The sequence below is a fragment of the Ranitomeya imitator genome, chromosome 1 (assembly GCF_032444005.1).
Source record: "Ranitomeya imitator isolate aRanImi1 chromosome 1, aRanImi1.pri, whole genome shotgun sequence".
Taxonomy (NCBI): domain Eukaryota; kingdom Metazoa; phylum Chordata; class Amphibia; order Anura; family Dendrobatidae; genus Ranitomeya; species Ranitomeya imitator.
Window position 1 is genome coordinate 403,757,865 of NC_091282.1, and position 18,214 is coordinate 403,776,078.

An 18,214-nucleotide genomic window follows, 5' to 3' on the forward strand; every position below is an offset into this window, starting at 1 on the left:
ATGGAACGGACGGCCATCCGCCACAATCCGTCTCTAATGCAAGTCAATGGGAAAATAGCGGATCCGCCAAAAAAAATGGCGGATCCGCCATTTCACGAAAATGGCGGTTTTTGACTGACGCCGAAAGACTGAAGTGTGAAAGAGGCCTTACACCTTACCCTTCTATTACATGGCGCAGATCCCAGACTTTAGGTGATTTGCTGTGTCAGAGCCATTATGTTGTACCTAAAGGTAATCCATTTGCAACCAACAGCAAAGGCCCCCTTGGGGTTGTTTTTCTTGCGGAAATTGCTTGGCGTGTCGCTATATTTTGAGGACTAAAGAGTTTTCGAATGCGAAAGGAGACAAATCTTCTAAAATTGTACATCACATTACATGTGACACGGAGGCGGTTGTCTACCATGCCAGCTGCCCCTGTGGGTACATATATGTGGGAATGACAACCAGATCCCTTAAAATTCGTATACAGGAACACGTCAGAGATATCAAAAATGCAATAACCTGCTCAGAACCACATCTTCTAAAACCTATTCCTAGACACTTATTTGAAATCCACCAATGTAACCCCAAGGGATTTTTTGTCAGAGGCATAGATCACGTCTATATGGGCATACGCGGCGGCAATTTAAAACAAAAATTGTTACAAAAGGAAACACGCTGGATAGTGACATTAGACACTAACACCAAATGGTCTCAATGAGACCATTAGTTTCAAGTCTTTTCTTTAATTGTATGTGCGCCATTTTAATGGGTTACGGAAATTTGTTTTTAAAAATTTGTTTTTTTTTTTGTATATTAATTTAGTTCTTTTGTATCTCTATAGATATACTGTTAGTTATCAAGGAACCTTTCACGATGAACTATCAGCACAGTCCCATGTTGTATCTTCAGCGTATATTCCATCCGATGAAAAAACTTTCCAATGAAACATCTTGTGACTGCCTTATATCTACCGATGCTTTTCTACTCTGTAATCGATGATATTTACTTTATGATCCAATAATAAGATGTGATAAGTTTCAGAGTGTACGGGTGTAACTAAGCATATTTATGATTCATGATGGTCATTTGATCAATTACTTGTTAACATTGCAATGACTTATGGTTGGAAGAGCCCATGTTATTAACTGACATTTTTTGCTATTTATATTATTGTTTGTAATAGATATTTATCTACGATGTAATATTTAAGCTATTCCGATTATTATTGTGTATCGGTTCTTATATTTATGACGGCAGTATATATATAATTACGTCTAGTTATTATTAGTCCCCGTGCTGCAATTGTATGATATAGCTTAGCTGAATACTTACATATCAGCTGCGGTCCCGGATACTCGTTTCCTCACATGCGCAGAGGCGCCTGCTATATGCCCTGTACTCTTCCGGTGGTGCTGCGGGCTGGACGCGTCGCCATGGTGATGGGGAGCGATGACGCACGTCCTCCTTCCCATCATCCACGCTGCGTGCCGGCCTGTTCCGTCACGGGGCGGGACATCATACACCACGGCGCTTCGATTCGCTGATTAATGTTCATACTCACATATATAGTCCGTTACCCCTGCTTTTAAGCCACGCCTCCTGATGAAGCCGAGGACGGTGAAACGCACGTCGAGGCTTCTGTGTGGCTTACCGGCGCCCCAGCACAAGGCCTGCACCATGTCCGAAGGTAAATAGCTCACTGAATGGCTTTATTGTGTTCCCCTATTGCGGACTGTTTAATGCATAATATCCATGCACTATCTTGCCTAATGACGAACAGCTTGTTCATTTAGACCTGTATGGCAGCCATCTATTATGGTCGTTTCTGACATTGTTCATTTTTTGATGGCAGCACTATTATAGTGTATTGGAGAACATACTTACATCATGCTTTGTGTTGCGGTACTGGTGGCCACACAGTCATTTTTCTCTGGTCCACATTGCCGATATTTCTTTAGCTGTTCTTCCACCTTACGCCACTTTTTTTGTTTGTCTATCTTTATATGTGCAATAAATTGATTTATATTGTGTACGGCATATACAGTGTGTGTGTCGCGTACGGCGTATACAGTGTGTGTGTGTGTTACATACGGCGTATACAGTGTGTGTGTTGCGTACGGCGTATACAGTGTGTGTGGTGCGTACAGCATATACAGTTTGTGTGTGCGGTGCGACGGTGTTCCACTGGTGGTACTGCACAAGAGGCTGGTACCACCAACAGTTTCCATATTGAGACACCCATCACTTGGGTGTCCCAATATGGAGGTCGGTGAACTTCCGCCGCTTGGAATTCTGGGATCCGGACACATCTGGACGGAACAGGATGTGAAGACATCACAAGGTAAGTATATATTAAGATAACCTTATATATGATGTTTTGTCCAGCTCAAATCTCCCATCTATTTGTTTAATATTATTATTTTAGAGTTTATTTATCTTTTTCCTTAACTGCATCATTTCTACTTTAATGACTTTAAAATTGTTATTTCAAGGGCACAGTGCAGTAATAAGATAACGGAGGTTAATGAGCAGTGTGAGGAAAAGATCCGCCGATTGACTGGAAGGAATATGAAGCCAAAGAATGAGGATGAGGAAAAAGACACCATTAAGTTTGAAAAGGTAAAGATTCGCTGGAATTTTCATTGTGTGATTTCTACACACAGATATGCCCAGTTTATGCTACTTTCAACTGCTCCTCGGCAAGATTCATACACTGTGGTATACCGCCAATAGCACCTATGGGGCTCGTGAGCCGATGGGACCCAGTGCCAGCGGTGGCTCCAGACCTGCCACCCTGCATTGCACTTTCAACTGCATCTGCATCATGGATGCGAATACATTTGAAAGCAATGATGGAGTAGAAAGCCGTCTGCGCTCTCCTCAATCATTCTTCCCCTGCATCTGGGTGTGGATGTGTAGGCGCGACTGTCACTATATTGTGCCCGTAGCACCGAGATGTGAGGTGCTTCAGACTACACGCTGCAGAGTCCAAGTAGCGGTGAAACGAGGAGGGTGAGTTTTTTCTTTTTTTTTTAAATCAAGGAGTACGTTGTAGAGGCATTATACCATTTGAAGGTCCTGAGAGTGTTCAGGGTGCACTATACTATGTGGAAGGCATTGTGGGGTGCAGAATATTATATGGAGGGTTGTGTGGAGCTCATTATATTATATGGAAGGCGCTATGCACTGGGCAATATACTGTGGGGTGCAGTATACTAAGTGGAAGGTAATGTGAGACGCATTATATTACTTGGCAGTCAATGTGGGGTGCATTATACTATATGGAAAGCTATTTGGGGACCAATATACTAGTTAGAGGGCTATGTAGGGGCCATTATACTATTTGGAGAGCTATGTGAGGACCATTATAATATTTGAAGGGCTATGGGAGGGCATTATACTATATGGGAGCCTTTATACTTTATGTGGGAGACCATTATACTGCTTGCAAGCCAATGTGGGTAAGCATACTGTTTGTAGGGTAATGTGGGAGGCCATCATACAGTTTGCAGGGCCATGTAGGGGCCATTATACTGTTTGCGAGGCTATGTGGGGGCCATTATACTGTTTCAATGGCTATGTGGGGCCATTATAATATTTGGAGGGCTATGTGTGCGGCAATTATTTGAATGACCATGGGGGGAGGGCTACGTGTGGGGTCCATTATATAGTTTGTAGGTACTATGTGGGGGCCGTTATACTGCATCCAGAGCTATGTGGTGGACCATTATACGGTTTGCAGAACTATATGGGGGAGGCATTATACAGTTTGCAGGTACTATGTGGGGGCCTTTATACTGTATGACTGTAAGAAGGGCTGTGTGGGGCATCATACAGTGTTCAAGTCACCATACTTTGCCGAGGGGAAGGGCTACAGTATGGCCATCATAGTTTGCGTGTTGATGGTACTTTGGTGGAATTCACTGTCAGGATATCATACTGTGTTTATGGGGCACTATTATTGGTATTATACTTTATGGGGGCACTGAAAGGGGAATCTAGGAGCTTCAATAGGAGGAAAAATATATATATATATATATATATATATATATATATATATATATATATATATATTATACCGTATATACTCGAGTATAAGCCGACCCCCCTAATTTTGCCACAAAAAACTGGGAAAACTTATTGACTCGAGTATAAGCCTAGGGTGGAAAATGCAGCAGCTACCGGTGAATTTTAAAAATAGATGCTCTGCACCGTTCATTATTGCCCCATAAATGCCCCTTATCCTTATAATGCTGTGCCATATATGCTCTGCACCTTTGATTATGGCCCCATAAATGCTCCTTATAATGCTGTGCCATATATGCTCTGCACCTTTGATTATGGCCCCATAGGTGCTCCTTATAATGCTGTGCCATATATGCTCTGCACCTTTGATTATGGCCCCATAAATGCCCCTTATAATGCTGTGCCATATATGCTCTGCACCTTTGATTATGGCCCCATAGGTGCTCCTTATGATGCTGTGCCATATATGCTCTGCACCTTTGATTATGGCCCCATAAATGCTCCTTATAATGCTGTGCCATATATGCTCTGCACCTTTGATTATGGCCCCATAGATGCCCCTTATAATGCTGTGCCATATATGCTCTGCACCTTTGATTATGGCCCCATAGGTGCTCCTTATGATGCTGTGCCATATATGCTCTGCACCTTTGATTATGGCCCCATAAATGCTCCTTATAATGCTGTGCCATATATGCTCTGCACCTTTGATTATGGCCCCATAGATGCTCCTTATAATGCTGTGCCATATATGCTCTGCACCTTTGATTATGGCCCCATAGATGCTCCTTATAATGTTGTGCCATATATGCTCTGCACCTTTGATTATGGCCCCATAAATGCCCCTTATAATGCTGTGCCATATATGCTCTGCACCTTTGATTATGGCCCCATAAATGCTCCTTATAATGCTGTGCCATATATGCTCTGCACCTTTGATTATGGCCCCATAAATACCCCTTATAATGCTGTGCCATATATGCTCTGCACCTTTGATTATGGCCCCATAGATGCCCCTTATAATGCTGTGCCATATATGCTCTGCACCTTTGATTATGGCCCCATAGATGCTCCTTATAATGCTGTGCCATATATGCTCTGCACCTTTGATTATGGCCCCATAAATGCCCCTTATAATGCTGTGCCATATATGCTCTGCACCTTTGATTATGGCCCCATAGATGTTCCTTATAATGCTGTGCCATATATGCTCTGCACCTTTGATTATGGCCCCATAAATGCTCCTTATAATGCTGTGCCATATATGCTCTGCACCTTTGATTATGGCCCCATAGGTGCCCCTTATAATGCTGTGCCATATATGCTCTGCACCTTTGATTATGGCCCCATAGATGCTCCTTATAATGTTGTGCCATATATGCTCTGCACCTTTGATTATGGCCCCATAGGTGCCCCTTATAATGCTGTGCCATATATGCTCTGCACCTTTGATTATGGCCCCATAGATGTTCCTTATAATGCTGTGCCATATATGCTCTGCACCTTTGATTATGGCCCCATAAATGCCCCTTATAATGCTGTGCCATATATGCTCTGCACCTTTGATTATGGCCCCATAGATGCTCCTTATAATGCTGTGCCATATATGCTCTGCACCTTTGATTATGGCCCCATAGGTGCCCCTTATAATGCTGTGCCATATATGCTCTGCACCTTTGATTATGGCCCCATAGATGTTCCTTATAATGCTGTGCCATATATGCTCTGCACCTTTGATTATGGCCCCATAAATGCCCCTTATAATGCTGTGCCATATATGCTCTGCACCTTTGATTATGGCCCCATAGATGTTCCTTATAATGCTGTGCCATATATGCTCTGCACCTTTGATTATGGCCCCATAAATGCTCCTTATAATGCTGTGCCATATATGCTCTGCACCTTTGATTATGGCCCCATAGGTGCTCCTTATAATGCTGTGCCATATATGCTCTGCACCTTTGATTATGGCCCCATAGATGCCCCTTATAATGCTGTGCCATATATGCTCTGCACCTTTGATTATGGCCCCATAGATGCTCCTTATAATGCTGTGCCATATATGCTCTGCACCTTTGATTATGGCCCCATAAATGCCCCTTATAATGCTGTGCCATATATGCTCTGCACCTTTGATTATGGCCCCATAGATGTTCCTTATAATGCTGTGCCATATATGCTCTGCACCTTTGATTATGGCCCCATAAATGCTCCTTATAATGCTGTGCCATATATGCTCTGCACCTTTGATTATGGCCCCATAGGTGCCCCTTATAATGCTGTGCCATATATGCTCTGCACCTTTGATTATGGCCCCATAGATGCTCCTTATAATGTTGTGCCATATATGCTCTGCACCTTTGATTATGGCCCCATAGGTGCCCCTTATAATGCTGTGCCATATATGCTCTGCACCTTTGATTATGGCCCCATAGATGTTCCTTATAATGCTGTGCCATATATGCTCTGCACCTTTGATTATGGCCCCATAAATGCCCCTTATAATGCTGTGCCATATATGCTCTGCACCTTTGATTATGGCCCCATAGATGCTCCTTATAATGCTGTGCCATATATGCTCTGCACCTTTGATTATGGCCCCATAGGTGCCCCTTATAATGCTGTGCCATATATGCTCTGCACCTTTGATTATGGCCCCATAGATGTTCCTTATAATGCTGTGCCATATATGCTCTGCACCTTTGATTATGGCCCCATAAATGCCCCTTATAATGCTGTGCCATATATGCTCTGCACCTTTGATTATGGCCCCATAGATGTTCCTTATAATGCTGTGCCATATATGCTCTGCACCTTTGATTATGGCCCCATAAATGCTCCTTATAATGCTGTGCCATATATGCTCTGCACCTTTGATTATGGCCCCATAGGTGCTCCTTATAATGCTGTGCCATATATGCTCTGCACCTTTGATTATGGCCCCATAAATGCCCCTTATAATGCTGTACCATATATGCTCTGCACCTTTGATTATGGCCCCATAGGTGCTCCTTATAATGCTGTGCCATATATGCTCTGCACCTTTGATTATGGCCCCATAGATGTTCCTTATAATGCTGTGCCATATATGCTCTGCACCTTTGATTATGGCCCCATAGATGCTCCTTATAATGCTGTGCCATATATGCTCTGCACCTTTGATTATGGCCCCATAAATGCTCCTTATAATGCTGTGCCATATATGCTCTGCACCTTTGATTATGGCCCCATAGGTGCCCCTTATAATGCTGTGCCATATATGCTCTGCACCTTTGATTATGGCCCCATAGGTGCTCCTTATAATGCTGTGCCATATATGCTCTGCACCTTTGATTATGGCCCCATAGGTGCCCCTTATAATGCTGTGCCATATATGCTCTGCACCTTTGATTATGGCCCCATAGATGTTCCTTATAATGCTGTGCCATATATGCTCTGCACCTTTGATTATGGCCCCATAAATGCTCCTTATAATGCTGTGCCATATATGCTCTGCACCTTTGATTATGGCCCCATAAATGCTCCTTATAATGCTGTGCCATATATGCTCTGCACCTTTGATTATGGCCCCATAGGTGCCCCTTATAATGCTGTGCCATATATGCTCTGCACCTTTGATTATGGCCCCATAGATGCTCCTTATAATGTTGTGCCATATATGCTCTGCACCTTTGATTATGGCCCCATAGGTGCCCCTTATAATGCTGTGCCATATATGCTCTGCACCTTTGATTATGGCCCCATACATGTTCCTTATAATGCTGTGCCATATATGCTCTGCACCTTTGATTATGGCCCCATAAATGCCCCTTATAATGCTGTGCCATATATGCTCTGCACCTTTGATTATGGCCCCATAGATGCTCCTTATAATGCTGTGCCATATATGCTCTGCACCTTTGATTATGGCCCCATAGGTGCCCCTTATAATGCTGTGCCATATATGCTCTGCACCTTTGATTATGGCCCCATAGATGTTCCTTATAATGCTGTGCCATATATGCTCTGCACCTTTGATTATGGCCCCATAAATGCCCCTTATAATGCTGTGCCATATATGCTCTGCACCTTTGATTATGGCCCCATAGATGTTCCTTATAATGCTGTGCCATATATGCTCTGCACCTTTGATTATGGCCCCATAAATGCTCCTTATAATGCTGTGCCATATATGCTCTGCACCTTTGATTATGGCCCCATAGGTGCTCCTTATAATGCTGTGCCATATATGCTCTGCACCTTTGATTATGGCCCCATAAATGCCCCTTATAATGCTGTACCATATATGCTCTGCACCTTTGATTATGGCCCCATAGGTGCTCCTTATAATGCTGTGCCATATATGCTCTGCACCTTTGATTATGGCCCCATAGATGTTCCTTATAATGCTGTGCCATATATGCTCTGCACCTTTGATTATGGCCCCATAGATGCTCCTTATAATGCTGTGCCATATATGCTCTGCACCTTTGATTATGGCCCCATAAATGCTCCTTATAATGCTGTGCCATATATGCTCTGCACCTTTGATTATGGCCCCATAGGTGCCCCTTATAATGCTGTGCCATATATGCTCTGCACCTTTGATTATGGCCCCATAGATGCTCCTTATAATGTTGTGCCATATATGCTCTGCACCTTTGATTATGGCCCCATAAATGCTCCTTATAATGCTGTGCCATATATGCTCTGCACCTTTGATTATGGCCCCATAGGTGCCCCTTATAATGCTGTGCCATATATGCTCTGCACCTTTGATTATGGCCCCATAGGTGCTCCTTATAATGCTGTGCCATATATGCTCTGCACCTTTGATTATGGCCCCATAGGTGCCCCTTATAATGCTGTGCCATATATGCTCTGCACCTTTGATTATGGCCCCATAGATGTTCCTTATAATGCTGTGCCATATATGCTCTGCACCTTTGATTATGGCCCCATAAATGCCCCTTATAATGCTGTGCCATATATGCTCTGCACCTTTGATTATGGCCCCATAGATGTTCCTTATAATGCTGTGCCATATATGCTCTGCACCTTTGATTATGGCCCCATAGGTGCTCCTTATAATGCTGTGCCATATATGCTCTGCACCTTTGATTATGGCCCCATAGGTGCCCCTTATAATGCTGTGCCATATATGCTCTGCACCTTTGATTATGGCCCCATAGGTGCTCCTTATAATGCTGTGCCATATATGCTCTGCACCTTTGATTATGGCCCCATAGATGCTCCTTATAATGTTGTGCCATATATGCTCTGCACCTTTGATTATGGCCCCATAAATGCTCCTTATAATGCTGTGCCATATATGCTCTGCACCTTTGATTATGGCCCCATAGGTGCCCCTTATAATGCTGTGCCATATATGCTCTGCACCTTTGATTATGGCCCCATAGGTGCTCCTTATAATGCTGTGCCATATATGCTCTGCACCTTTGATTATGGCCCCATAGGTGCCCCTTATAATGCTGTGCCATATATGCTCTGCACCTTTGATTATGGCCCCATAGATGTTCCTTATAATGCTGTGCCATATATGCTCTGCACCTTTGATTATGGCCCCATAAATGCTCCTTATAATGCTGTGCCATATATGCTCTGCACCTTTGATTATGGCCCCATAGATGTTCCTTATAATGCTGTGCCATATATGCTCTGCACCTTTGATTATGGCCCCATAGATGTTCCTTATAATGCTGTGCCATATATGCTCTGCACCTTTGATTATGGCCCCATAGGTGCTCCTTATAATGCTGTGCCATATATGCTCTGCACCTTTGATTATGGCCCCATAGGTGCCCCTTATAATGCTGTGCCATATATGCTCTGCACCTTTGATTATGGCCCCATAGGTGCTCCTTATAATGCTGTGCCATATATGCTCTGCACCTTTGATTATGGCCCCATAGGTGCCCCTTATAATGCTGTGCCATATATGCTCTGCACCTTTGATTATGGCCCCATAGATGTTCCTTATAATGCTGTGCCATATATGCTCTGCACCTTTGATTATGGCCCCATAAATGCTCCTTATAATGCTGTGCCATATATGCTCTGCACCTTTGATTATGGCCCCATAGATGTTCCTTATAATGCTGTGCCATATATGCTCTGCACCTTTGATTATGGCCCCATAGATGTTCCTTATAATGCTGTGCCATATATGCTCTGCACCTTTGATTATGGCCCCATAGGTGCTCCTTATAATGCTGTGCCATATATGCTCTGCACCTTTGATTATGGCCCCATAGGTGCCCCTTATAATGCTGTGCCATATATGCTCTGCACCTTTGATTATGGCCCCATAGGTGCTCCTTATAATGCTGTGCCATATATGCTCTGCACCTTTGATTATGGCCCCATAGGTGCCCCTTATAATGCTGTGCCATATATGCTCTGCACCTTTGATTATGGCCCCATAGATGTTCCTTATAATGCTGTGCCATATATGCTCTGCACCTTTGATTATGGCCCCATAAATGCTCCTTATAATGCTGTGCCATATATGCTCTGCACCTTTGATTATGGCCCCATAGATGTTCCTTATAATGCTGTGCCATATATGCTCTGCACCTTTGATTATGGCCCCATAAATGCCCCTTATAATGCTGTGCCATATATGCTCTGCACCTTTGATTATGGCCCCATAGATGTTCCTTATAATGCTGTGCCATATATGCTCTGCACCTTTGATTATGGCCCCATAGGTGCTCCTTATAATGCTGTGCCATATATGCTCTGCACCTTTGATTATGGCCCCATAGGTGCCCCTTATAATGCTGTGCCATATATGCTCTGCACCTTTGATTATGGCCCCATAGGTGCTCCTTATAATGCTGTGCCATATATGCTCTGCACCTTTGATTATGGCCCCATAGGTGCTCCTTATAATGCTGTGCCATATATGCTCTGCACCTTTGATTATGGCCCCATAGGTGCCCCTTATAATGCTGTGCCATATATGCTCTGCACCTTTGATTATGGCCCCATAAATGCTCCTTATAATGCTGTGCCATATATGCTCTGCACCTTTGATTATGGCCCCATAGATGTTCCTTATAATGCTGTGCCATATATGCTCTGCACCTTTGATTATGGCCCCATAGGTGCCCCTTATAATGCTGTGCCATATATGCTCTGCACCTTTGATTATGGCCCCATAGGTGTTCCTTATAATGTTGTGCCATATATGCTCTGCACCTTTGATTATGGCCCCATAGGTGCCCCTTATAATGCTGTGCCATATATGCTCTGCACCTTTGATTATGGCCCCATAGATGCTCCTTATAATGTTGTGCCATATATGCTCTGCACCTTTGATTATGGCCCCATAGGTGCCCCTTATAATGCTGTGCCATATATGCTCTGCACCTTTGATTATGGCCCCATAGATGCTCCTTATAATGTTGTGCCATATATGCTCTGCACCTTTGATTATGGCCCCATAGGTGCCCCTTATAATGCTGTGCCATATATGCTCTGCACCTTTGATTATGGCCCCATAAATGCTCCTTATAATGCTGTGCCATATATGCTCTGCACCTTTGATTATGGCCCCATAGATGCTCCTTATAATGCTGTGCCATATATGCTCTGCACCTTTGATTATGGCCCCATAAATGCTCCTTATAATGCTGTGCCATATATGCTCTGCACCTTTGATTATGGCCCCATAAATGCTCCTTATAATGCTGTGCCATATATGCTCTGCACCTTTGATTATGGCCCCATAAATGCTCCTTATAATGCTGTGCCATATATGCTCTGCACCTTTGATTATGGCCCCATAGATGCCCCTTATAATGTTGTGCCATATATGCTCTGCACCTTTGATTATGGCCCCATATATGCTCCTTATAATGCTGTGCCATATATGCTCTGCACCTTTGATTATGGCCCCATAAATGCTCCTTATAATGATGTGCCATATATGCTCTGCACCTTTGATTATGGCCCCATAGATGCTCCTTATAATGCTGTGCCATATATGCTCTGCACCTTTGATTATGGCCCCATAAATGCTCCTTATAATGCTGTGCCATATATGCTCTGCACCTTTGATTATGGCCCCATAGATGCTCCTTATAATGCTGTGCCATATATGCTCTGCACCTTTGATTATGGCCCCATAGATGCTCCTTATAATGCTGTGCCATATAGAATGCGGCTGCAATAAAAAAAAAATCACATACTCACCTCTCTTCTCAGGACGCCAGCGCTTTCAATAATTACCTGCTCCTCTGCGGCTCCGTCTCCAGCACTGACGCTCAGCAGAGGGCGCGCACTGACTACGTCACAGCGCCCTCTAACCTGAGCGTCACTGCTAGAGGACGCTGCAGACGGAGCCGCACCGGAGCGAGGAGCAGGTAAATATCGCGCAGCGCTGCGCTCCCCTTACCTGCTGCGGCGCGGTCCCTGCAGTCCCTGGCTTCTCCGGCGCTTCTTCCTGTAATTGAGCGGTCACATGGCACCGATCATTTACAGCAATGAATATGCGGCTCCTCCCCTATGGGGGTGGAGCCGCCTATTCATTTCTGTAATGAGCGGTGCCATGTGACCACTCAGTACAGGAAGAATCTGCAGCGCCGGGGAAGCCAGGGACTGCAGGGACCGCGCCGCAGCAGGTAAGTATAACTACACAGCCCCCGCTCCCCCTCACCTGCCGACACCCGGGTATATGACTCGAGTATAAGCCGAGAGGGGGACTTTCAGCCCAAAAAAATGGGCTGAGAATCTCGGCTTATACTCGAGTATATACGGTATATATATATATATATATATATATATATATATATATACATACATGTATGTATGTATGTATGTATGTGTATATATATATATATATATATATATATATATATATATATATATATATATATATACACATATACATATACATATATACATACATACATACATACATACATACATACATACACACACATACTCGAGTATAAGCCGAGACCCCTAATTTTGCCACAAAAAGACTGGGTGAACTTATACTCGAGTATAAGCCTAGGGTGGGAAATGCAGCAGCTACCGGTAAATTTCAAAAATAAAAATAGATACCAATAAAAGTAAAATTAATTGAGACATCAGTAGGTTAAGTGTTTTTAAATATCCATATTGAATCAGGATCCCCATATATTGCTCCTTAAAGTTCATGATGGCCCCATAAGATGCTCTATAATAAAATATGCCCCATAAAATGCTCCATAAAGTTTATGATGGGCCCCATAAGATGCTTCATAGAAAATATGCCCCATATATTGCTGCATAGGTTGATTATGGCCCCATAAGATGCTCAATAGATAATGTGCCCCATTTAATGCTGCATAGGTTGATTATGGCCCCATAAGATGCTCCATAGAAACATTTGCCCCATAGCAGGCTGCTGTGATAAAAAAAAAAAAAAAAAAAAAATCACACCCACCTCTTGTCCTGAGCAGGCCCCCGACACTTGCAATGTCCGCGTTCCACTGCTGGGCGCCGCTGTGTCTGCCGCGTCCTCCGCAGTGACTGTTCAGGCAAAGGGCTGGGAGCCAGGTGCTGGTGTCGCCGCTGGCTCAGGCCCCGACACTTGTGATGGTCACCTGTCCTCTCCTGGCGCGGTCTCTCTGTATGCCCCTGCTTCTCCGATGGTCTCCGTCACGTGTCGGCAGCTTGTTCCTGTGTTCAGCGGTCACATGGTACCGCTCATTACAGTAATGAATATACGCTCCACGCCTATGGAAGTGGAGTCGTGTCCATATTCATTACTTTAATAAGCGATACCACGTGACTGCTGAACACAGGAAGAGCTGTGGGTGTTGGAGACCATGGGAGAAGCAGGGAAGTGCAGGGACCGCGCCGAAAAATTACACATAATGGATGGGGTTGCTTAAGAAGAATCGGAAGCTATAGATACTTGTAAACACAGAGGTGGTATAGTGAAGGGAGTATGGCAACTGTATTCTGCCCAGGTTGACCATAACTTTTTAAATGTATCAATTTTGTCAGAATATCAGAAAATTTCACATTCTCATATACCAGGCGATCCATTTCTTCACTTCCATGAGTTCTAGACCTGGTTTTCTCAAGGGAATGATATTTTAATAAGGCACTATAAGGACATTTTGGTGTCAATTAATAATTTGCCTTTTGCTTTCATTTTTTGTTTTGCGGTATTGGTTGCCATTTTTGGTGCCAAATCTATCAAAATGGCGCACACGATTCATAGACGTAAAGAAAAAGTCTTGTCTTTCTGTCTTGAACTGTTTTTGCAACTTTTAGTATAAAAAAATTGCTCCAAAATATTGGCATACTCAAAAATACTCCAGGGGGATTAAAGTGAAGTAGTGGCAAAATGTACAACTTTTTAACCCCTTTCTGCCATCAGATGGAATAGTACGTCCGATGGCAGAACCCCCGCTTTGATGCGGGCTCCGGCAGTGAGCCGGTGGGACATGTGCCCACAATAGGCGGGGCAAATTCGCGATCCTTCCGCGCCTATTAACTAGTTAAATGCCACTGTTAAACGGTGACAGTGTATTTAAGCGCTTCTGGACGGAAATGTGCGCACCGCTGACCCAGTCACGTGATCGGGGGGGTTTCATCGGTGCGTCTGCATAACAACCAGAGGTCTCCAGCAGACCTCTATGGTTGTTGATGCCGGATGGCTGTGAGCGCCACCCAGTGGTCGGCGCTCATAGAAATGCTGTAATTCTACTATATAGAGATGGATCTGAGCATCGCTCCTATGCAGCAGAGCCGATCAGGCTATGCCATCCTCTAGCCTGTGCCATCTTCTAGCCTCCCATGGAGGCTATTGAAGCATGGCAAAAGTAAAAAAAAAAGTTTTTAAAAATATGAAAAGAATATAAAAGTTCAAATCACCCCACTTTTGCCCCATTCATAACAAAACAATAAAAAAATCAAACCTACACATATTTGGTATCGCTGCATTCAGAATAGCCCAATCTATCAATAAAAAAAAGGATTAACATTATCGCTAAACGGCGCAGCGAGAAAAAAATTCAAAGCGCCAAACAAAAAACAAGTGTGGGATTGAACTTTTTTTTTGCAATTTCACTGCACTTGGAATTTTTTTCCCGTTTTCTAGTACACGACGTGGTAAAACCATTAATGTCGTACAACTCGTCCCGCAAAAAAATAAACCCTCACATGGCCATATTGACAAAAAAATAAAAAAGATATGGCTCTTGGAAGGAGGGGAGCGGAAAACGCAAAACCGAAAAAAACTGTGGTCATTACGGGGTTAAAAAGTCACAATTCAGGAATCAGATGAAAATCTGAAATTGCTAAACAGCGAGCATACATAAAATAACTTAAAAAAGGCACAAACAGAATAAGGAATTGAGTGCACACAAAAAATGGCACAATACTAGATAAAAACAGGCACAAAGACAATGATGAATCGGAGGCTAGTACAGGTGCATCTCACCTCAGAATATCATCAAAAACTCAGTTTAGTTCAATTCTTCAATACAATAAGTGAAACTTATGTACATATTCTCGAGTATAAGCTGAGATTTTCAGCCCATTTTTTGGGGCTGAAAGTCCTCCTCTCGGCTTATACTCGAGTCATTGTCCCAGGGGGTCGGCCGGGGAGGGGGAGTGGCAGCTGTCAAATCATACTTACCTGCTCCCGGCGAGTCTCTGCACGTTCCTGCTTCTTCGGCGCCCGCAGCTTCTTCCTGTGTTCAGCGGTCACGTGGTACCGCTCATTAAAGTAATGAATATGGACGCATATTAATTACTTTAATAAGCGGTACAATGTGACTGCTGAACACAGGAAGAAGCAGCGGGTGCCAAAGATCTCCTGTCAGTGAGAAGCTGCCAGGGACTGCGCCGGGAGCAGGTGAGTATAATGGGGACTGGAGGGTGATTATTGTGCAATATTCACCTGTCCACGTTCCACCGCCGGGCGCCGCTGTTCCTTTTGCGTCCTTTGCCTGTGACGTTCAGGTCAGCCCTTTGCCTGAACAGTCACTGCAGAGGATGCGGAAGACACAGCGGCGCCCAGCAGTGGAACGCGGACATTGCAAGTGCCGGGGGCCTGCTCAGGACAAAAGGTGGGTGTGATTTGTTTTTTTTGTTTTTTTTTATCACAGCAGCCGGCTATGGGGCAATTGTTTCTATGGAGCATCTTATGGGGCCATAATCAACCTATGCAGCATTATATGGGGCACATTATCTATGGAGCATCTTATGGGGCCATAATCAACCTATGCAGCATTATATGGGGCACATTATCTATGGAGCATCTTATGGGGCCATAACCTATGCAGCAATATATGGGGCATATTTTCTATGAAGCATCTTATGGGGCCCATCATAAACTTTATGGAGCATTTTATGGGGCATATTTTATTATAGAGCATCTTAAGGGGCCATCATGAACTGTATGGAGCATTATATGGGGATCCTGATTCAATATGGATATTTAAAAACACTTAACCTACTGATGTCTCAATTAATTTTACTTTTATTGGTATCTATTTTTATTTTTGAAATTTACCAGTAGCTGCTGCGTTTTCCCCCTAGGCTTATACTTGAGTCATTAAGTTTTCCCAGTTTTTTTGTGGCAAAATTAGGGGTCTCTGCTTATACTCGGGACGGCTTATACTCGAGTATATACGGTACTATAGAGTCATTACAAACCGTGATCTATTTCAAGTGATTATTTCTGTTATCGTAATTAGCAAAAAAATACCTGCAAAGACTTCCTAAGCATTTAAAAAGGTCCCTTAGTCTGGTTCAGTAGGCTGCACAATAATGGGGAAGACTGCGGACTTGACAGATGTCCAGAAGGCAGTCATTGACACACTCCACAAGTAGGGTAAGCCACAAAAGGTCATTGCTAAATAAGCTGTCTGTTCAGAGTGCTGTATCCAAGCATATTAATGGAAAGGTGAGTGTACGGAAAAAGTGTAGTAGAAAAAGGTGCACAAGCAACCGGGATTACCGCAGCCTTGAAAGGATTGTTAAGAAAAGACCATTCAAAAATTTGGGGGAGATTCACAAGGAGTGGACTGCTGCTGGAGTCATTGCTTCAAGAGCCACCACACACAGACTATCCAGGACATGGACTACAATTGTTGCATTCCATGTGTCATGCCACTCATGACCTGGGATTCTCAAAGCATCATCAAAGGGCAGAGGTTATGGTCAATGCTGCAGCCTCTGCTCCCTCCCTGAAATGAAGTCAGAGATTTTTGTTTCAGGGGCTGGGCTAATCTCTGTGCGCTGTGCACAATGACAGCACACTTTAGAGCGCACTGTCAGTGGGCGTTTTCAGGAAACACAACATGCAGAGTCCAGCACCACCCTCTCAAGTGCAGATTTGTTTTCTGCGCGCCAGGTATTCTGACAATGCTCATCAACAGTGCACTCTGTTGCCGGCTGGTTACTGCTGATCTGAGTCGGCGAGAGACAGCACCCTATCATTGTGCACATTGCGCAGGAAATGGCCCTGCTCCTGAAGTGAAGATCACTGTTGGTGCCTAATTTCAGGGAGGGGCAGAGTCTGTGGCAATGACTGCAGCCTCTGTCCCCTAATGACGCTTCATTTTAGTATCACCGCATGCACTGGGATTCTCAAACGAAGCATCAAAAAGGAAGCAGGGGTAAAAAAAGCAGTTAGTATAGTTAGGGAAGGATTAGGAATTTTTTACTTAAACATTTAATTTCAATCTAAACTATCTTCTAAAATACTTTAAGGATTTAGGGTAAAAACTTCTTTGTATGGCGGACCCCCCTATTAAGAGGAACTAGAATGTGGCAATAATGTGTATCATCCTTTTTAATCTTGCTCTTATTATATGTTTGTTTGTTGTCTTTTAGGTTGTGACAGCAAAGCAAGATATTAACTTGAAAGCGATTGATGGCAAGGAGGAACTGAAATACAAGACTGTTTTACCAACAGCTGAGAGGCCCTCAGAAAATGCCATTAAAGAGCGTGCTTCTCCACGAGAAAATAAAGGTATGGTGTATGTGTAAACTGATGTTCAAAGGTGGGCCATAGTGAAACTTCACGCTCCCACTGCACTGAGGCTTTGGGATTGGTATGTTGGCAATTTTCTCCCTGTGGTTTAGTTACTTAGATCCTGTCTGCTGTAATAAGGGACATTTTCTAAAAATGGAGTGACTTTGTAGTATGCTTGTACTGCATACAGCAGCCAATCTAAAGAGACAAAGCTGC

At 43.6% G+C, this 18,214-nt stretch overlaps 1 protein-coding gene across 1 annotated transcript in view; it reads left to right on the forward strand.

Annotated features, from left to right (window-relative positions):
* The window catches only part of GOLM1 (golgi membrane protein 1), a 167,924-nt gene that overhangs the window by 125,200 nt on the left and 24,510 nt on the right, over nucleotides 1-18,214 (forward strand). Inside the window, exons 6-7 of the mRNA XM_069762443.1 lie at nucleotides 2,475-2,601; nucleotides 17,857-17,995. Coding sequence (XP_069618544.1) covers nucleotides 2,475-2,601; nucleotides 17,857-17,995 — 266 coding nt within the window. The remainder of the gene's footprint in view (nucleotides 1-2,474; nucleotides 2,602-17,856; nucleotides 17,996-18,214) is intronic.